Genomic DNA, 21817 nt, shown 5'->3' on the forward strand with positions numbered 1-21817 from the left:
AAGACTTGCCTTCAGAAGTTGTAACTGCTCTACCACTGTTAAGAAGAGACTGGACAGCCACTTGTCTGAAATGTTATAGGGCAGTGATGGCTAACCTTTTTGCCGTCGCGTGCCAAAAGCAGGGGGAGCGTGGGGGGTTTCTCTCGTGCATGCCCTCACCCATAATTCAATGCGTCCCGCTCCCACCCATGCATGTGCATGCGACCCCCTCTGCTCTTGGCACGCGATGGCACGATGCCAAAATGGGTCAGATAGGCCCATTTTTTGCCCTCCCCAGGCTCCTAGAAAGCCTGGGGAGAGTGAAAATGGCCTTCCCCACCCCCCTGGAGGCCAGAAACGGCCCATTTCCCAACTTCCGGTGAGCCCGAAAATCAGATGGCTGGTGTATGCATACACGCTGGAGCTGAGCTAGGACAATGCTCGCGTGCCCACAGATATGACTCCGTGTGCCACCTGTGGCACGCGTGCCATAGGTTTGCCATCACGGGTATAGTCTCCTGCTTGAGCAGCGGGTTGGAATAGAAGACCTCCAAGGTCTGTTATTCTGTTATACTGCAAGTATTTCAGTTAATTAAACTGAAGTGACTGAATGATCAAAATACATCACATACCAAGATATACAAGATCAGACAAAGCTTGATTAGAAGGAGATAAAACTCATGATATCTCGTGTAGAGTTCATGTAGGATCCTCCGAGTATGAATATTTGGAGTTCCAAAGGGACTTATTTTTTTTAAAAAAAAATTGTCATGCTTCTTGTTAGAATTTCTGCTATAGGGCTTTTTAAGAAAGGTGATGTAGGTAAGTTATATAAATAATACTATATCAGTGATGCTACTGAATGCTAATAGCAATAGCATTTAGGCTTCACAGCCCTTGCTAAACTGTTTACAGAGTCAGCATATTGCCCCCAACAATCTGGGTCCTCATTTTACCAACCTTGGAAGAATGCACTTGATTATCTGATAAACTTTTTCACTGAAACTTTTTTTTTTTATAAACTTTGATGAAAAGAAGAATATTTTGTTTTTACTTTTATAAACCTGATGCAGTGCAGACAAAGCTTGAGGCTGTATGAAATTACATTTTTAATGAGTTATTATTGAGAAACACTGATGAAAGCATATGATTACAATTAATCTGAAACACCATCAGTACAAAATTAATAAAATGCACTAGGGCAAATATTCTATACACAGCCTTTTACTCAATTGTTATTCAAGAGTATCACTAAGGAACTTACTTAACGTACGAAGGACAGGAACGTTTCTATTGCTCTCTATGAAAAGAGCCAGCATAAATGAAAACATGCCTTTTGTTTTTACATTTTTAAATAATTTCAGACTATTTTTTTGATGCTCTGCTTTGTGAGTTTCAAGTTAAGTGCTATCACGGCAAGTAAAGCAATGTTTTAATTTTAACATTGCTCCTCAAATTTGTTGTGGAATTGTTTTATCTTATATAACGCCCCCATTTTTTTGGCATCCTATTTCCCCATGAGTGCCAATTTGATGCAGTAGTGAAAGTATCAGGTGAGACTGAGTTCTAGTTTCATGGCTCCCGCCTTAGGCACAAAGCCAGCTGGGTGATCTTGGGCCAGTCACCTTTTCTCAACTCTAGGAAGGAGGCAATGGCAAATCACTTCTGAAATACCATTGCAAAGAAAACTGTCACACTTGACCAGTCTCCAAGAATCGGACACAACTGAAAGAAAGGGGGAAGGAGTATTTCCCTAAATGTACAGTTATGGAATAACTGGATTACATCAATTTATTGTTTTGACCCTGTTGGCAATAACATTTTCTTAAAAATTGAGGATGGATTGACAGAAAAATTGGACAAATGACTTCTAAGAATTGTGCAAGATGTGATGTGAATAATTCATGAATCAGTAGGATGCAGTAGAAATTAGTTAAGGCTTTGAAATCAGTCAAATGTATCTAGTGTCCTCTACTTACAACAATTCATATAGTGACTAAATGAACAACACTGAAATCTTTTTTCACAGGGGAATGTTGCAGCATTCCCATGGTCATATGATAACTTTTTGCAATCGTCTGACAAGCAAAGTCAACGGGGAAGCCAGATTCATTTAACAACCATGTTACTAATTTAACAAGTGCAGTGATTCACCTAACTATGGCAAGAAAGGTCATGAAATGGGGCAAAACTCACTTAACTATCTTGCTTAGCAATGGAAATTTGAGGGGGGGGTCAGTTGTGGTTGTAAGTCGAGGAGTGTGTTTCCTTGTCACCATGACTGTAGTGTGAGAAAGTGAGCCGATAAATGTATAGTTACTCCAGTACAGATCCATTATGTAACTGATACAAGATTTTTGTGTGCATCCCCTTAGTTATCTGAAAGAGAAATTCAATAGGCTTGCACATTATGTCCATGACTAAATTATTTTACCAGCTGATTGGAAAGTCATTATTTTTAGCGAAGTGATTCTTTGCAATGTCTGAGTGAGAAATTGAGACGTAACACAGCACTGGGACAGCAGGTAGAAATGATTATAGGGCCTTTTTGTGCACTGAAGCACAGCTATTTAGGCTAACAAAATTCCTGGGGACAGAAATGGGTGCAACACCGAACATGCCAGGGTGTTCTACAATTACAGGTAGTCCTCAATTTACAATAATTGAGCCCCAAATTTCTGTTGCTAAGTGAGATATTTGTTAAGTGTGTTTTGTCTCATTTTATGACCTTTCTTGACACAGATGTTAAGTGAATCACTGCAGTTGATAAGTTAGTAACCCGGTTGTTAAGTGAATCTGGTTTCCCTATTGACTTTGCTTGTCAGAAGGTCACAAAAGGTGATTATGTGATCTTGGGACATAGCAGCAGTCATAAGTATGAACCAGTAGCCAAACATCTGAATCTTGATCAGGTGATCATGGGATGCTGCAAAGGTCGTAACTGTGAAAGACAGACATAAATCACTTTTTTCAGTGTAGTTGTAACTTTGTCCGGTCACTAAATGAACAGTTATAAGTCAAGGATTACCTATATTGTCCTGTTTCTAGGAATTTCAAGGCTTTTGTTCTTTTATTATAGATAATTCTCGACTTACAACTCTTAAGTCCTGCCGGTTGTTAAAACAGGTCACAAGACTGATCCCAATTTTGCAACCTTTTGTGTGATGGTCGTTAAGCGGATATGGCGATTGTAAAGCAAGTCATTTGTTGAGAAGTGAATCCATTACTCACAACGGGAGTATTTTTGCTGAAACCTGGAAATAAATGCCAGTTTCTAGCAAAAAAACCAACAACCTTATAATGTGACCGCGGGACAGTGCAAATAGCTGTTAAATGTGGACCAGTTGCTGAGCAACCCAAATGCGATCATGTGACCGCAATGAGAACTTCAGATCTGGGTTATAAGCACCCCTGGGCAGGCCCTTTATCGTTAAGCCACCCATCATAAATTGAGGACTACCTACCTTCTTTCTGACCTAAGTGGGAATCCGTGAAACTCAACAGTTCACACTACCTTGTAAATATCCCTCCAGCTGGTTTTGTTTCGAAAAGGAGAGTGACTTCACCATTGTATGATTCCCCTGCCCAAACACGCAACTGTCATAATGAAGCAATAAAGTTGAAACCTGGTCTATTCCAATGTTGTCACATAATACTAGGACCAGATCACACCCTATTTTCAAACACGTTACCTGATATGGGGAAGTTCTGTCTCAGTGATTGAAACACTAGTTTCTGTGGAAATGACTAAGTTACAGGTACGTGTGTCAGGTAGACTTCTTAATTATTTAACTGTAGAATAGCATTCAATTTCATTTTGTTTTCATCCTGGCTCTTACGAATGAAGTTCTGAAGCTAATCCAAGAACGTTGACTAAAAAAAAAAAAAAACACCCAAATTTTGTCAACGATCTGATGACTGACTTAGTTAATGAGAAGCTCATATGTGACTTTTGGAGGTCACTACTTCGTCTATTGCTCACCTCTTGAGATGAGTCCATGAGATGTCATTGACTCACCACTAATGACGGTTCTTCCTGCCCATGGTTTTTGTAGTATAGTGGGTACACAGAGCTTGGAATGGATCCAGCACAAATCATCAGCAGAAAAAGTGAGCAATCCTATAGAGTTCTGAACAGTTACACCTCTAAAAAGATGGGCCTGTTCCATAACGATAAAAGGGCATTTAGAAGTTTTTACAATTATTCTAAAATCCAGTCAATAGTCAAAATGTCTCAGTTCTCAGACAGAATTTTACTCTCTTGACTGCGAAAGTAATACCTTTGGATAAGAACAGGTAGAAGCATCGGTACGGAGTTTTAAATCAGTTCGTAGTTTCCTTGTAGTTATCATAAACATATTATCTGTATAATGTCAACATTAATGAAACTTCTTGAATGGGTTAATGAACGTTTTCTAGATAATACTGTAATTAGCTCAATGAAAAAACTTCAAAGTATAATTTTACGTTTACTTCAGATTACCAAAAAAACCCAAAAACCCAGTGGCCCAGAAAATAAATCCTGCTATGCTTTCCCTGGCTACAGAGCATAAACAAAAAACAAGATCCTTAGAAAATCCTTTTGCTTTTCCGCAGAGCAGATGGAAAATTAAAACTCTACATCATGAGCTGCATGGTAGCAAAAAAAAACAAAGTTAAGCAAAGTAATTAGTTTTGAGTTTCATAGAATAAGCTTGATCCATTTTGCATCCCTAAGGTGTTTTTTTCAGGAGGCAACTGGAATTTGTTTTTTTCCCCTCTCTTTTGAAGAAGTTTTGCTTCTCACCCAAGAAGCTTCTTCAGCTCTGACAGGATAGTGGGGAATGGAAGGATTTATATTCCTTGCAGACAGCTGGTCATTTGCATCCTTTTAAAGGGTCGTTAAAGCATTCCCACAGGATTCCGAATTGTATAGCTAAAAGAGGATGATACCCAATTTGGGATGAACACACTTTGAATCATGCCGGAGTAGGAATGAATTTACAGAGAAAAAAATTGCAGATTACAGGAGCACCCGTCAGGTGACCTTAAGGACACAGATAAATGTCCAAGTGCTTTAACGACCCTCTAATACACGGGTGTCAAATTTGTGGCATTATGTTTCCATCACACGACATATCGTGACATTTTTTTCCCTTTGCGGAGCTGGGGTGGGTATGGCCTGTGTGTGATGCAACCGGCCCACAGGCCCAGGTGTGAAATGCTGCCGGTTTGGCCAAACCCGTAGTAAAAAATGCGACTGGTTTGCCAAACTGGTAATAAAAAAATGTAAAGAAGTTCCCACGATCAGCTGAGCAATGTGGGATCATGGGAACTTTTTTTTTTTTTTTTTACTTTTTAAGCATTTTTTATTACAGGTTCTCTGGAACCAGTAGTTAAAAAATAAAAAAAAAGTTCCGACAATTGCGTGTTGCAAGCATTTTTTTATTACGGGTTCGGGTGAATAGGTAGTAAAAAAAATGCTTTAAAAAGTAATAAAAAGGCTTGTACGATCGCATGGCACAGCTGTGATCGAGCCTTTTTTTTACTTTTTTAAAGCATTTTTTTTTTACTACCTATTTGCCTGAACCAGTAGTAAAAAACGCTTTAAAAAGTTTTTTAAAAGGTTCCCAAGATCGCGCACGACAGCTGATTCCCCCCCCCCGCTTTTCTACTTACCTTCCCATGCCTCCTTTTGGTGTGTGGTGCGCAAGCGCACGCAGTGCGTGCTTGGTGCACAGCACGCATGCACGGCCAGCGAACCAGTAGCAAACCGGTTCATATTTCACCACTGCACAGGCCGCCAGTTTAACACTCCTGCTTTAAAAGGATGCAAATAGCCAGCTGTCTGCAAAGAATATAAATCCTTCCATTCTCCACTATCAGGTCAGAATTAAAGAAGCTTCTTGGATAAGAAGCTAAACACCTTCAAAGAAAAAACAAGAAAGTCCAGTTGCCTCCTGAAAAAAGCACCTTTGGGACAACCATGACCCAGATGACTGAGAATCTCTACAGATGTTGTGTTGGTTAATATACAGATAGTCCTTGACTTAAAACCACAATTGGGACTGGAACTTCTATTTTTAACCGATGCGGTTGTTAAATGAATTTGTTGTGGCCCGTAAGCGGCCTGTGCAGCTAGTAGCTGATTCCGACAGCGAGGAGGCTGGTGTGGTGCTGCGCCAGCAGCCTGTGCAGCTGGCATTCGAGTCAGACAATGAGGAGGCTGGAGAAGATGTAGTGCCAGAGGCAGGGATTCAGCCAGGGCCTTCAGAACCTCCAGAAACTTCCGTAAGTGAAGAAGAAGAAGAGGAGGAGCCTCTTCTCGATGCACGGGCGCACAGAGCTGCCAAAAGGCAGGAGTGGCTCTTCAGGAGGAGGTCTCCTCGAGAGTAAGGCTTGGGGCTAATTGGCCACTCCCTTAGCCTATTTAAGGAAGGACGACGACTGAAGCAATTTGCAGGGAACAATTTCATTCACTCTTCTTCGCGTCTGGATCTTAGTTCTTTTATCAGTTTCTTGCAAATTGCTTCTGGGCTTTCTGCCAACCATAGTAAGATTACGATTATTTATTCTTTGGATTCTTGTAGGCTGTTAAGAAAGTTAATTAACAGCCTTTGTTTGAAAAAGACTGATTTAATTTAGTAAACTAAGGTTTGTACAGACTTGGTGTGTGCTGCGTTCTTTGGGGTCCGTAGCTGGGGCAGAACAGAATTATGTGGCCACACCCTGATTTAAAACATTTTTTACCAGCGTCGTTATGCAAGGCATGCAGTCATTAGGCAAATCTGGCTTTCCTCCATTGATTTTACTTGTCAGAAGCCAGCCGGGAAGGTTGCAAAATGGCAATCACGTAACTCCGGGAACACAGCAACCATCTTAAATGCTGGTTGCCAAGATCCTGAGTTGTAATCACATCACTGAATAAAAGATGACTAATGATCAATTAGTCACCTTTTATTCAGCACCATCGTAACTTTGAGGACTACCTGGAGCAAGATGTCAAGTTGCTAGCTCTTAACCCTATTGTAAACTAGCTTTAATGGGAGCCCTCTGAAGCAGCATGGCCTCTGTCATAGGGACATGCAGGTAGTCCTCACTTACAACAGTTCATTTAGTGACAGTTCAAAGTTACAACAGCATTGAAAGAAACTTATGACCGTTTTTCACACTTACGACCACTGTAGCATCCATTTGGTCATGTGATCAAAATTGAGATGCTTGGCAACTGACTCATGAGGGTCGCAGCCTTCTGACAAGCAAAATCAGGGGAAGCCAGATTCACTTAATAACCAGCTTTCTAACTTATCAACTTCAGTGATTCACTTAACAGCTGTGGCAAAAAATGCTGTAAAATGAGAAAAAACTCACTTAACAAATGTATCACAACCACAGAAATTTGGGGTTCGCTTGTGGTCATAAGTTGAGGACTACCTATACTGCATAGATAACAAAAAACAAAACAAAACTATAATTTGGGGAAGTAGCTTCTTTAAATGAGGATAAAGGCAGCATCATGAAGTATCCCACCCCATTGTGACATTCACTAAGGTAGAAATATGGGTAGTTTCGACTTACAGCCATGTGCCTAAGTGACCGTTTGAAGTTACGACGATATGAAAAAAGTGACTTGTGACCGTTTCTCACAATTACGACCGTTGTAGCATCCCCATGGCCACGTGATCAAAATTCAGAAGCTTGGCAACTTGGCATGTATTTAGGACAATTGTAGTGTCCCAGGATCACTTGATCCCTTTTTGCGAGCTTCTGACATGCAAAATCAATGGGGAAGCCAGATTCAGTTAATAACTGTGTTACTAACTTAACAACTGCATTGATTCCCTTAACAACTGTGGCAAGAAAGATCACTAAATGGGGCAAAATTCATTTAAAAATTGTCTTGCGTAGCAACAGAAGTTTTGGGTTCAATTGTGGTTTTGCGTCAAGGACTATCTCTGTAAATTGGAGCACCTCAAAAACTGCTTGAATCGTTGAACAAAAGATGCTATTCTAGGAATCAACCATATTTCGCAACGATTCTGCCTCTGACTGGGACTAGCCCTTTGGGACTTAAAAGGCCAGCCACTGGGCACTGGGATTACACTTTAGGAGAGTAGCATATTAACACTGGTCCCCAAGTTAAGGACAGAAACCTGCTCTTCCCCTGGGTGGACGTGGGCCAGGTGACGGGGAAACTGCTGCTTGTATCGGAAAGTTTTCCCACAGGCCGAGCAGGCGTAGGGCTTCTCTCCCGTGTGGATTCTCTGGTGTTTGACCAGTTTGGAGTTGACATAGAAGCCTCGGCCACACTGGGGACACTTGTAGGGTTTTTCTCCGGTGTGGATCCTCTGGTGCTCGATCAGAGACGAGCTTTGGGAGAAGCACTTCCCGCACTCCTCGCACCGGTAGGGCCGTTCTCCAGTGTGGACGCGGTTGTGAGAGACGAGGTGGGTCTTCTTCTTGAAGCGCTTCCCGCAGAGGGGGCAGGGGAAGGGCTTCTCCCCCGAGTGGGTGCGCTCGTGCTTCAGCAAGTTGGAGCTGAGCGAGAAGCGCTTCCCGCAGAGGGCACAGCTGTACGGTTTCTCGCCTGAGTGGGTGCGCAAGTGCTTCACCAGGTTGGAGGTGCGGCTGAAGGCCTTTCCGCACTCCCGGCAGGGGAACGGGGTCTCTCCCGTGTGGGTGCGCTGGTGCTCGGTCAGAGCGGAGCTGCGGCTGAAGCCCCGTCCGCATTCAGGGCAGGCGAAGGGCTTCTCGCCTGTGTGGATCCTCTGATGGCCCATCAGGGTGGAGCTTTGGGAGAATCGTTTTCCGCACACATTGCACACAAAGGGCCGCTCCCCTGTGTGGATCCTCTGGTGCTCGATGAGCACGGAGCTCTGCGAGAAACACTTTCCACACTCCGTGCAATGGAAGGGCTTGTTCACCACCTTCTGGGGTGCGGAGGACGGAAGAGGAGGTGGCGGTTCCAGGATCCCCAGGAGGTTAATGAAACCTGGAGGATCTTGGGAAACCTCTTTCATCCGGCGTCTTCTCACCTGGCTTCTCCACCTCTGGTCTTCTACCTTGGATTGGTTTTGGCAGTCGTCAGCTGTTGAATAGCTATCGGGGACATCAAGCTCTGCCTGCTCTTTCCCACCTGCATTAATGACACCGCTTGGTCTTCCTTCTCTCTCTATACTCTCCAACATTAAGGCTCTCTGCTCTAGGCTCAGAGTGGCTTCCGGGTCGTGCTCCTCTAGCCATCCTTCTAGTGCTCCCTTCTTGAGATCTTCCATCTCAAGAAGACTTCCAACACCTGCAGAGAGTAGAAAAAAAAAAAAAAGAGTACAGGTAGTTCTCAACTTGCAACATTCATTTAGTGACCGTTTGAAGTTACAATGGCACTGAACAAGGTGACTTGTAACAAGGTGATCATTGCAGCATCCCCATGGTCATGTGATCAAAATTCGGACACTGGGCAACTGGCATATACAGGTAGCCCTCAACTTATGACCACAATTGAGCCCAAAAATTTATGTTGCAAAATGAGAAATTTGTTAAGTGGATTTTGCCCCATTTTACGACTTTCCTTACCTAACATTTGTTAAGTGAATCATTGGAGTTGTTAAATTAGTACCGGTAATATGGTTAAGTGGAATCTGCTTTTCCCATTGACTTTCCTTGTGAGGAGGTCGCAAAGGAGGATCACATGACCCCGGGACACTGCAACCATCATAAATGCAAGTCAGTTGTCAAGCATCCGAATGTAAATCACGTAACTGTAGGGATGCTGCCATGGTTTAAGTGTGAAAAATGGTCATCAGTCACTTTCTTCAGTGCCGTTGTAACTTTGAACGGTCACTAAACAAACTATTGTAAGTCAAGGACTACCTGCATTTATGTCAGTTAAACTGTCCTGGGGTCACATGATCCCATTTTAACCCGCCCAGCCAGCTTCTGTCAAGCAAAGTCAATGGGGGAAGACAGATTGGCTTAGTGACTGCATAATTCACTTAACAACTGCAGTCATTCTTTTAACAACTGTGACAAAAACGGCAGTGGTGAAATCTAAAATTTGTTACTACCGGTTCTGTGGGCGTGGCTTGGGGGGGTAATGTGACTGTGTGGGCATGGCCAATTTTTTTTTCTTTTAAAACCATTTTTTCTATGACTTTTTTGGCAAAAAGTTGTAAAAAAATGCTTTTAAAAGGCTATGACGATCCCAGCTGAGTTGCCTGATCGGCAGAGGCTTTTTTTCTTTTAAATGCCTTTGACGATCCAAGCTGAATTGCCTGATTGGCAGAGGCTTTTTTAAAAAACCTCTGCCGATCAGGCAACTCAGCTTGGATCGTCAGAGGCATTTAAAAGAAAAAAGGGTTTTTTTCTTTTAAAAGCCTTTGACGATCCCAGCTGAACCACACAAGGCTTTTTTTTTTTTTTTTTTAGTTTTAAAAGCATTTTTTTGGCTGAAGTGGTTGTAGAAAAAATGCTTTTAAAAGTAAAAAAAAAAAAAAGCCTCTGATGATTGTGCGGCTCAGCTGGGCATGGGAGGTGGGCAGTGATTTTTCTCCGAACCACCCGCCTCCATCGCTACCAGATTGAGTGATCCGATCCAAACCGGGAGCATTTCATCCCTGAAAAACAGTCATAAAATGGGACAGAAAACTCACTTAACAACTGCCTTGCTGTCGTAAATCGAGGATTACCTGTACACAGATATCACTTTATCCTAACTGGAGCCAGTTTTTGCATGGAAAATAATCTTGTATCCAAAACAGGTCTCTGTGATGCACTTGCTCCCTTGACACCCAGGGAGCTTTCCATTCAAACCTTCCACTCCAGTATTCAGTGGCCAAAATCGCATAGTTTTCCTAAACTATGAGGATAGAGCCGAGGACTTTGTACAGTATCTGTATGATAAAATCGCTCAGATTAGGGAACATCTGGACTCTGACGAGGTAGATTCAGGGGGGAGGATGGAGGCAGGTCTTGAGAATATTATCTGGGAAAAGTTTGATTCTGTGACTCCCAAAGACGTGGACGGATACTGAGTAGACTGAATGTTGCCACATGTTTATTGGACCCGTGTCCCTCCTGGTTGGTGCTGGCCTCTCGGGAGGTTACACAAGGCTGGCTCCAGGGGATTATAAATGCCTCTCTGAGTGAGGGTGTCTTTCCCGCCGCCTTGAAAGAGGCGGTGGTGAGACCTCTCCTCAAGAAGCCTTCCCTGGACCCATCAGTATTGGCTAATTATCGTCCAGTCTCCAACCTTCACTTTGTTGCGAAGGTTGTTGAGAGTGTGGTAGCACGACAGCTCCCTCAGTACCTGGATGAATCGGCTTATCTGGATCCGTTCCAGTCGGGCTTCAGGCCTGGGTACAGCACGGAAACGGCATTGGTCGCATTGGTTGATGATCTCTGGAGGGCTCGGGACAGGGGTTGCTCCTCTGTCCTGGTCCTATTAGACCTCTCAGCGGCTTTTGATACCATCATGCTCCACCGGCTGGAAGAGTTAGGGGTGGGAGGCACCATGCTGCGGTGGTTCTCCTCCTTCCTCTCCGACTGGTCACAGTCAGTGTTGGCAGGGGGGCAGAGGTCGACCCCGAGGGCCCTTGTATATGGGGTGCCACAAGGGTCGGTCCTCTCGCCCCTTCTGTTCAACATTTATGTGAAGCCGCTGGGTGAGATCATCCGTGGTTTTGGGGTGAAGTACCACCAGTACACTGATGACACCCAGCTGTACATCTCCACCCCGAACCACTCCAATGATGCCCTTGAAGTGATGTCCCGGTGCCTGGAGGCTGTACGGATCTGGATGGGGAGGAACAGACTCAGGCTCAACCCATCCAAACCGAGTGGCTGTGGTTTCTGACATCCCGATATAATCAGTTGGTGCAATCACTGACTATTGGGGGCGAGTTGTTGGCCCCCACGGAGAGGGCTCGCAACCTGGGGGTCCTCCTGGACTCACAGCTGTCTTTAGAAGAGCACCTGATGGCTGTGGCCGGGAGGGCATTTTATCAGGTTCGCCTGATTCGCCAGTTGCGTCCCTTTCTGGATCGGGACTCGTTAAATACGGTCACTCATGCCGTCACTTCCTGCCTGGACTACTGCAATGCTCTCTACATGGGGGTCCCCTTGAGGAGCACCCGGAGGCTCCAGCTGGTCCAGAATGCGGCTGCGCGGGTGGTTATGGGAGCGATGTGGCGCTCCCATGTGACCCCCCTCCTGCACGAGCTGCACTGGCTCCCGGTGGTCTTCCAGATCGCTTCAAGGTTTTGGTTACCACCTTTAGAGCGCTCCATGGCTTAGGACTGGGGTATCTACGAGACCGCCATCTGCCACCAGTAGCCTCTCATCGACCAGTACGCTCCCATAGAGAGGGGCTCCTCAGGGTGCCGTCGGCCAAACAGTGTCGACTGGTGGCCCCCAGGGGGAGAGCCTTCTCTGTGGGGGCACTCCGTGGAACGAGCTCCCCACGGAGATACGGAGGATCCCGGATCTGCGCACTTTCCGCCGTGCCATCAAAACATTTCTATTCCAGGAGACCAGCCTGGCCTAACCTCTCTTTTAAATTGTTTTTAAAATTTTTTTTAAAAAAATTTAAATTTTAAATTTCTCTTATGAATTTGGGGTGTTTTAAATTTCGTTTTCCGGGCCAATTATTTAATTGTATTTTAATGGTTTTTTAACATTTGTATTATATGTATTTTATTTGGCTGTTCACCGCCCTGAATCCTTCGGGAGTAGGGCGGTATACAAATTCAATTAATAATAATAATAATAATAATAATAATAATAATAATAATAATAATAATAAAAATATGGGGCATATTTGGGAGGAGGTCATCCTGATGCCTCTCTTTTTAAGGGGCAAGGAATTGTAGAAGAACCTTCTCAAAGTGGATGTCTCAAGATACAATGTGCTGCATTTTCCAAACACCAGCCTGTATGGCTAGTGGCTCAGGTGACTGGGGATTATGGATGTTGTAGCTCCCATAACCTTGTAGAGTCCTTGGTGCTCTTTGAGCTTGGTGGCTTTCTTGCAGACAATTCACTACCAATTTCATTACAATCAAGGAAATTTAATTTCATTATCAGTGCCCTGATAGCAGTGTTCCAATATCTGAGGGGCTGCCACAAAGAAGAAGGGATCAATTCTCCAAAGCACCAGAGGGAAGGACAAGAAGCAATGGATGGAAACTAAGCAAGAAGAAAACCAACTTAGAACTAAGGAGAAGTTTCCTGACAGTTAGAACAATTAATCAGTGGAATGACTTGCCTCCAGAAGTTGTGGGTGCTCCCGACACTGGAGGCTTTTAAGCAGAGATTGGACAACCATTTGTCTGAAATGGTACAAGATTTCCTGCTTGACCATGGGGCTGGACTAGAAGACCTCCAAGGTCCCTTCCAACTGTTATTCTGCATTTATGATGTTATCTAATTAGGTAATGAAATGTCTGCACAAAAACAGCAAGCTCAGAGAGCACGAAGGACCCTACAGTTCAATCCTGAGCTACAAATATTATCTTCTATCGCTCCCATAATCTTTCTACAAATCTACATATTGTTGTAGAAAGAACAAGGCTGCAGACTGTCAGATAGGGAATCTATCTGTTCATTGGGAACATAAATCCAAATAACAGAAAACAGAATTACGGAAGGTGCATCTCAACACGGCAGATTCTTCTGCAGCAGGGATGTCAAACTTACGGTGCTTAGATATGGGCCATGGGGCCACCCTGAAAACAGTGAAGGACTTGCCCGCGGTGCCTCTGCCAATGAAAACGGAATTCAGGAGGGCCACCACAGAGGTTTGCAGGAGGACGTCACAGCCGAAAACAGAACTTAGAAGCCAGTTTTTGCTGGCAGAGAGCTTGAGCCACCACAGGCACTCCCGACACAAGTGACTTTGAGTTGGTCCCCACATGCCACCCACCCCCCAAAGTCAAACACAACCCTGATGTGGCCCTCAATGAAATTGAGTTTGACACCCCTGTTCTACAGTAACCAGAAGGCAGGCAGTGTGTGGCATTGTTTCATCGCACACCTTAGATTAGCCAGTCTAATTTTCTGGATATGCACAACAGAGTGAACTGCGGTACTGTATGCCAAGCTGACATGTCATACAACAGGTTGTGGCTCTGTGCATCATTCTGTCGTGATCTATGACATTCAACTCATCTGTGACTGAAGGCAGCTGCCAACTGGCCTTAAGATGTCGATTGGGGCATTTGAAAGCGAATGCAAGAGGAGCACTCAGCCTGCAGAATTTAATTTATAGGGCTTGGGGGGGGGAGCCTTTAATATAGCAATTAAACAAGCAGATGGTAAGAACCATTCCCAATCTTGAATTTTTTTAGCAAAGTGCAACAAACAGGTTTCGAAAGAGGAAACAGAAAAAATTGCAAATTTTGAAGAGCTGCATCTTTGCAATTCCTGACATGCTGGAGTTTTGGGCAACTAAACAATCTACTAAATGTTTTCCTGTATTTAGCTTTCCTAACCAGTCAATTGCTCTTCCATTGTGGTACAGACAGTCGAAAGGAAGAATTCTAACCCTACACTGGGAGTATAAATTAATTATATATATGTTTGTTTTTGCAGATTTTCATGGATAGAGGTATGCAAGTTTTGGTGTATTTGGGTCTTTTCCCATGTAAAATTGAGAGTATCTTGGCAACGTTTCGACGAGGTCTCACTCGTCATCTTCAGGCTGGTGCCTTCGGCTTCATGCCTGTGCGAGCAAAGCGTGATCGGAGCTGCTGTCTCTCTATAAATACTGGTGGGGAAGTGTGGGGTGCTGGCTTAATTGCTGTGAGTGGGTTGGTTGCCTGTGTTGTTACATCTTGATTAGTTGATGGAGTTGGAATTAGAGATGGACTAATCTGCAAACATCAACTCCATCAACTAATCAAGATATAACAACACAGGCAACCAACCCGCTCACAGCAACAAAGCCAACACCCCACAACTCCTCACCAGTATTTATAGAGAGACGGCAGCTCCGATCACGCTTTGCTCGCACAGGCACGAAGCCGAAGGCACCAGCCTGAAGATGACGAGTGGGACCTTGTCGAAACGTCACCAAGATACTCTCAATCTTACATGGGAAAAGACCCAAATACACCAAAACTTGCATAATTAATCTGCTGCCTGTCATATTTGTTGAAAACACTCATTTTAAAATATCCCTTCCATCTCCGCTGTTTCATTTCCTCATATCTCATCACCCCCCCAATGCCTTGCTATCAATTATAGAGCTTAAAACCTATTTCTCATAAATAATACAGAGACACATATTATTCTGATTTCCACTTTCCTAGCTTTTTCAAGACTGCATCAAGTTTTCAAGCTGCATATAACCAGCCCGAAGAAGAGTTCCAAATAACATATATTTATATTTATATTTATATATCTTGCATAATTGGGATACTAATAAATTGCACCAGCTTGCTCGGTGGTTTTGCCTTGCATGGACAAGAAAGGAGCTCTTAAAAGCGTTATGATCTGGTCTAAAAGAAATCAGCAGCTTCTGGCGGTTTTTCTCCGCTCCGCTTCCAATGGCTTCAGGCTCCTTAGATGAGATCTTTATTCTTACCTTTGTCTCTGGATTCCTCCCTTTCCTCCGACCCTCCTAAAGGCTCCCCTTCCATCCCAAGACCGCCCTCGTATCCTAGAAAACGGATTCTGCGAAATCCCCCACACTTTTGCTTTTCGTTTCCTAAGGCAACAATCAAGAGGAGTTGCAAAACGCCAGACAGTTATCACAATCCTACGGCTTGCAAACGGGTAATGCCTACAGCAGGATAAGAGGGAACCCAGTGATGACGTCATATCCTTGAAGTTCACATGATGCAGGGGGAAATTAGAGAGGGGCGGGAGGGGGGGAGAGAATCTTGGGGGCTGGTTGCTAGGAAACCAAAGGAAAGACCCAAGATAAGGACCTAAGAGAGATGGGGGAGGGTGGGGTGGATGAGGACTTTGCTTCGGATACATTACGAAAGATGAGAACAGCCTCCCCCCCCCCATCTTTTTTTCCTTTTCTTTTCATGCTGGCAGAAATTCAACAGGAGAAGAATTTACATGGCACAGCTTCGTGGAGGAATCTGCCTACCTCCATAACCTGCTTGTTTTTTTGCAGCTTGTCGAAAACAAAAGTGCCAAAAACTAAATGTGCTTTTTTTTTTTTTGGAACATGGGGAATTTAAAGAGTCTGCAGAATCTCAATAAAGTTTTGGAGACTTTTTAATTTGCTGTCTTGCTTGAATTAGAGGAATGGGCCCAAATGTCAGCACCCCAGGGCACAGAAGGAAGAAGGGTACCAATAGAGGAAAATATTGGTAGCTCAGGGATGCCTTTATTTAGTATCCTATGACTATCACTGTGTTGTATCTTATGATTTATGATGATTGTGTTTTATGATTATGATCATGATTTATGACTTGTTGCTCTTATGTACACTGAGAGCTTTTGCACCAGAGACAAATTCCTTGTGTGTCCAATCACATTTGGCCAATAAAAAAATATTCTGTTCTGTTCTGTTCTGTTCTACTCTATTCTACTCTATTCTTCTCCTATTCTGTTCTATTTTACTCCTATTCTGTTCTACTCTACTTCTATAATTCTATTCTATTCTATAATTCTATTCCTATTCCTATTCCTATTCCTATCCCTATCCTATCCTATCCTATCCTATCCTATCCTATCCTATCCTATCCTATCCTATCCTATCCTATCCTATTCTTTCCTTAGTTGTTTTGTTGCAGGCATTTCATTATCCAAACTAAAACAACTAAGTAGCACTGATTATATGACCTAATTTGGATAATGAAATGTCTGCAAGAAAACAACCAAACTCAGAGAGGACTTCTCAAGGAAGAAGAAGAATGCTGGAGTTTTTGTTTTTTCTTCTTTCAACAGTTGCTATTCCACAGTTGTAGATAGCCCATTTCCTCTTGCAGTAGGTCAAATGATTTAAAAATACAACTGGTTCAAAGTATCCAACACCCTTATTCGCCTTTAATTTTTTTTTATGTCCTAGTGTATAAATTTGATATAAAACTCTGGAACAATTTACTCTATAATAGCATATATACCAACTTGTTGATATGATTGTCCTTTCTTTACAGGCTGGGTTCCATATCAAGAGAAGCTGCTGCAAATAGGTTTTGGTCTTACTTCATTTATCAAAGCTGGTTTCCTAAAAGAAAAAAAAACTGTCTCTCAGATTTATTAATTTATCAGAGTATTAATATGCTTTGATATAGAACATTTGTATTGGTCAATAAGATGTAATATACTGTACAATCACATACAACCACAATTTATGTTGACCTCTCCCCATTTTATATACAGAATTGGCATGATAAAATTAGGCCAATGATTCCATTGTGAAATGACAGAAGGATAAAAGATATCCTTGATGAGTTGCACAAAAGTAATAATCCCATTTGCAATCCTACAGGTTACAATGTGTTATTATATTACAATGTATTATAATAACACATTGTAATCTACTTAATTAAAAAAAGGAAATATATGTTTAGCAAAAGGTTGCTCTAAAACTCTTTTTTATGCCTTCAAAAATTATACTGTTTAGGTTCAAGTCTAGAAAGTGGAAGACTCTGAGTTCAAGTCCTGCCTTAACCATGAAAGCCAGCTGGGTGACTTTGGGCCAGTCACTCTCTTTCAGCCCACTCCCACATCACAGGATTGTTGTTGTGAGGAAAATAGAAGGAGGAAGGTGTGTTGGATATGTTTGCTGCCTTGAGTTATTTGCAAAAATAATAAAGACGGGCTACAAATACATAAATAGATAACATAAATGTCAGGGCGTTGATTAATCCCATTCTGCTTTTGGGATAATCACCCTGGTTACGAGGAGTGGATCGAGACCTTTTTCCTTGTTGCATACTTTAAGAAAACAAACACCGAAGATATTTTCGAAGAAAACTCATTTATTTGTTATAAAGAAAATAAAACATCTCACTAACTAAGAAAAGTAATTGTTACATTTTGAATATAGTTCGTGCCAGCTGCTTTTTCAGCAGCCAGACCTTTCTGGCAAGAGAACAAAGGAAAGAATGTGAAGCAAGTGAAAGAATGCGGACATGCGTAGTTTAGCTTACTGATAAGGATTCTTGGCAAGCTACGGAAAGTCTGACAGTCCAGAAATAATGAGCTCAGCTGGTAAATAAAAAAACGCAGTGACAATAAATACAGTAATACTGCCTTATTGTAAGCCAGTTTCTGGGAGATGAAATCCACACAGGTTGTTGAGGTTGAGACACACTGGTTTATATCACAATAATATAAATAGCAGCTATTGCTGGTTCTGATTTTTCTGAGTGCTTACCTAAAATGTCAACTAATAATGTGATATTATCACCCTTTTATAAAACCAGATTGCCGAGTTGATAGCACAGTAGTATCTAGGTTAGGCTTGTTTATTTATTAATGGAATTTGTTGTTCCACCCCCTCCCACCCCTCAGGAAAATAAATTGACTCAAGGCAGCTTTACAGAACTTAAATATACAACACAATGCACAATCTATATAATAATCAAAATAGTAAATCTAAATCTGAATCTCCAATTTAATTCAGTACTAAGAATAATAGGCTCCAATAATAGTACCAAGAATAAAGCCTGGAGGCCTTGTTTTCACTTGCTTCAGCAGTTCATGACAATAGGGGTCTGCCTGACTAGGTGGCTCAGTGGCTAAGACACTGACCTTGTCGATCAGAAAGGTCGGCAGTTCGGCGGTTTGAATCCCTAGTACAGGTCTCCTGCATCAACAGGGGGTTGGATTAGATGATCTCCAAGATCCCTTCCAACTCTGTTACTGTTACTGTAAATTTTTTTGCTTCAGGGACCAACATTTTCCAAACAGGTCTTCTACAAAGAACACTCGCTGTTAGGCCCCCTCCCATTTACCTTCTGGTAGATGGGGACCCTCGGCAATGGCTCCCTAATTACAGGTAGTCCTCAACTTACAATGGTTTGTTTAATGACTGTTTGAAGTTACAAGGGCATTGAAAAAAAGTGAAATAAAATCATTTTTCACATATATGACCATTGCAGCATACCCATGGTCACATGATCAAAATTCAGACACTTGACATCTGACTCATATTTATGACAGTTGCAGTGCCCCAGGGTCATGTGATCAACTTTTGGGACCTTCTGACACGCAACCACCCTGTTACTACTTTAACAACTGCAATAATTCCCTTAACAACTGTGGCAAGAAAAGTCATAAAATGGGGCAAACCTAACTTAACAAATGTCTCCCGCAGAAATTTTGGGCTGAATTGTGGTTGTAAGTAGAGGACTGCCTGTACTTTAGTAGGATGAGTAGAAACCCAAGTAATGTTAAAAAATGCTAAATTTATAGTATTTCAAGGAAGTAGACATAATGTACAAGTTGATTCTTGAAATTTTTATTTAGTTTTAACTTTATGATGACTATAGTAAAGTGTTGATCAGAATGTTGAAGGTGAATAATTCTTTTTTTTATTTGAATCAATAATTAAAATGTTTAATTGCTGTTAATTGTTATTTTCCAATGCATGGAATTAAATATCTTCTGCAATGCCAAATAATTCTTTCAACCCATTGCCTTCTGTTTTCTGACAACTGTAATCCAGTGGTGAAATCCAAATTTTTTTACTACCGGTTCTGTGGGCGTGGCTTGGTGGATGTGCTGTGGCTTGATGGGCATGGTGTGGCTTAGTGGGCGTGGCAGGGGGGGCATGGCAGGGGAAGGACTGCAAAATCTCCATTCCCACCCTACTCTGGGGCCAGCCAGAAGTGGTATTTGCCGGTTCTCCGAACTACTCAAAATTTCCGATACTGGTTCTCTGAACTGCTCAAAATTTCTGCTACCTGTTCTCCAGAACCTGTCAGAACCTGCCGGATTTCATCCCTACTGTAATTGTTCTAAAAAATTACAAATCATGAGCAGGCACACTTATAACAAGCATCTTCACTTAAATTTCTTTTTGTTATTGCGTTTGTTTGGGTGAGCTGTTTCATTGCGCAACATCATCAGTGCTAGCTGGGAGTAGGGATTGGTCTCATTTTATATTATAGTGGCTTCTTCTGTCAGTGTTGAAGTAGTCTTTGAGGATTTTGGTTGGGCTGTTATTAGCTTGTTTGGCAGTAACTTGATTGTACTATTGCTTACTTCTTGATTGTAAGTCTGGTATTAATCTCATATTAATATTCTCATCTGGGTATTGATTGCTGGTGTAGAGATGTTTTGGTCTTTTTGTTTCTTTCTTTTTTTTTTGGTTTGTTGGTTATCTCTTTTGTACAATATGTATATATTGTTTATGTCTATCTGCCCTTTGATGCAGTGGTGGGTTTCAAAAATTTTTACTACTGGTTCTGTGGGCATGGCTTGGTGGGTGTGGCTTGGTGAGCATGGCAGGAGAAGGATACTGTAAAATCTCCATTCCCACCCCACTCCAGGGGAAGGATACTGCAAAATCTCCATTCCCATCTCACTCCAGAGGAAGAATACTGCAAAATCCCCTTTCCCTCCCGATCAGCTGGAACTTGGGAGGCAGAGAATAGATGTGGGCGGGGTTTTTGGACTTGGCTTGGTCTAAGATGATCAAAATTTCCCATTTGAAACTATGCTTAAATCTGTCCATATGTTGCAAAATGAAAGTTTTCATAATGTTGCTCTTCTCCTGTTAGTCCCTGGAGTGGCTGTTGCGGTTTTTACACACTGTTGTTATCTCCTGTTTTTTCTTCTGAGGCTGCTGGGCCTTTTGGTTGACTTAGGATATTTTGGAGGACTTTAGTCAGTTTGTGTGCTATGCTGATTCCATGTGCTTGTAATTGTCTGCTGGCAGTTTCTGAGATATTTTTGATATATGGTGATGTTATCCTTTTTATAGCTTGTGTTGGTTGAGTGTGATATTGGGTTGAGTGGTCAAGCACTTTTTAAATTTTTATTTTGTTATTGAGTTCGTATGCCACTCATCTTCCCTAAAAGATGTCTCTGGGCAGCATTAATGAAGTTGCGTGGATATCCATTTTGTTAGAAAATGTTGTACAATTAGCTGCTTCCTTCTTCTATTCAGGGTTGCTGCAATGTGTTTTGCTTACAGATTAACAGAGTTGGAAGGGACCTTGTAGTTCATCTAGTCCAGGGGTGGGTTCTACTTACCTTTACTACCTGTTCGCAGCGGGGCCGTGTGCGCGTGCTTGCTTCGCTCATGTGCATGCGCATGCGCGCTCTTCTGCGCAAGTGCAGAAGCTTCTGCACATGCGCAGAAGCATTTTGATGATGTCAGGGTTGGTGGGCGGAGCCTCCCGCCAGTTTTACTATTGGTTCTATAGAACCAGTGCAAACTGGGGGCAACCCACCACTGATCTAGTCCAACCCCCTGCTCAGCAGACCTTACATCATTTTTGACAGATGGCAGTCCATTCTCTTCTTGAAAGCTTCCAGTGATGAAGCTCCTACAACATCTGAAGGCAAGCTCCTCCATTGGTTGATTGTTCTCATTGTCAGAAAATTTCTCATTTCCAGGTTGAATCTCTCCTTGCTCAGTTTCCATCCATAATTCCTTGTCTGGCCTTCAGATGCTTTGGAAAATAGCTTGACCCCCTCCTCTGTGTGGCAGCCCCTCAAATATTGGAATACTGCTATCATATCCCCCCCCCGGTCCTTCTCTTCACTAGACTAACCATGCCCAGTTCCTGCAACCGTTCATTGTATGTTTAGCCTCCAGTCTCCTAATCATTTGGTTGCGCTTCTCTGAAGTTTTTCTAGAGTCTCAACATCTTTTTTTAATAGTGTGGTGACCAAAACTGGATGCAGTACTCTGGGTGTGGTCTGACTAAGGCTTTATAGAGTGGTA

At 42.6% G+C, this 21817-nt stretch overlaps 1 protein-coding gene across 1 annotated transcript; it reads right to left on the reverse strand.

Moving 5' to 3' along the window:
* Nucleotides 1-4211: 4211 nt before the first annotated feature.
* Nucleotides 4212-15766, reverse strand: LOC117666880 (uncharacterized). The gene is made up of 2 exons (XM_034419888.3): nucleotides 15539-15766; nucleotides 4212-9253 (listed from the first exon to the last, which is right to left on the reverse strand). The coding sequence occupies exons 1-2, from the start codon at nucleotides 15591-15593 to the stop codon at nucleotides 8064-8066; spliced, it is 1245 nt and encodes a 414-aa protein (XP_034275779.1). The 5' UTR covers nucleotides 15594-15766; the 3' UTR covers nucleotides 4212-8063.
* Nucleotides 15767-21817: the final 6051 nt, after the last annotated feature.

The sequence above is a fragment of the Pantherophis guttatus genome, chromosome 4 (genome assembly GCF_059756535.1).
Source record: "Pantherophis guttatus breed Tessera chromosome 4, ASM5975653v1, whole genome shotgun sequence".
Classification (NCBI taxonomy): domain Eukaryota; kingdom Metazoa; phylum Chordata; class Lepidosauria; order Squamata; family Colubridae; genus Pantherophis; species Pantherophis guttatus.

What these genes read in the sequence shown, in the direction of transcription:
- LOC117666880 (XM_034419888.3), bottom strand. Translation starts at nt 15,593, where the DNA reads ATGGAAGGGGAGCCTTTAGGAGGGTCGGAGGAAAGGGAGGAATCCAGA. An exon ending in GGAGGAATCCAGAGACAAAG is followed by an intron (nt 9,254 to 15,538) that starts GTAAGAATAAAG and finishes TACTCTCTGCAG; the next exon opens with GTGTTGGAAGTCTTCTTGAG.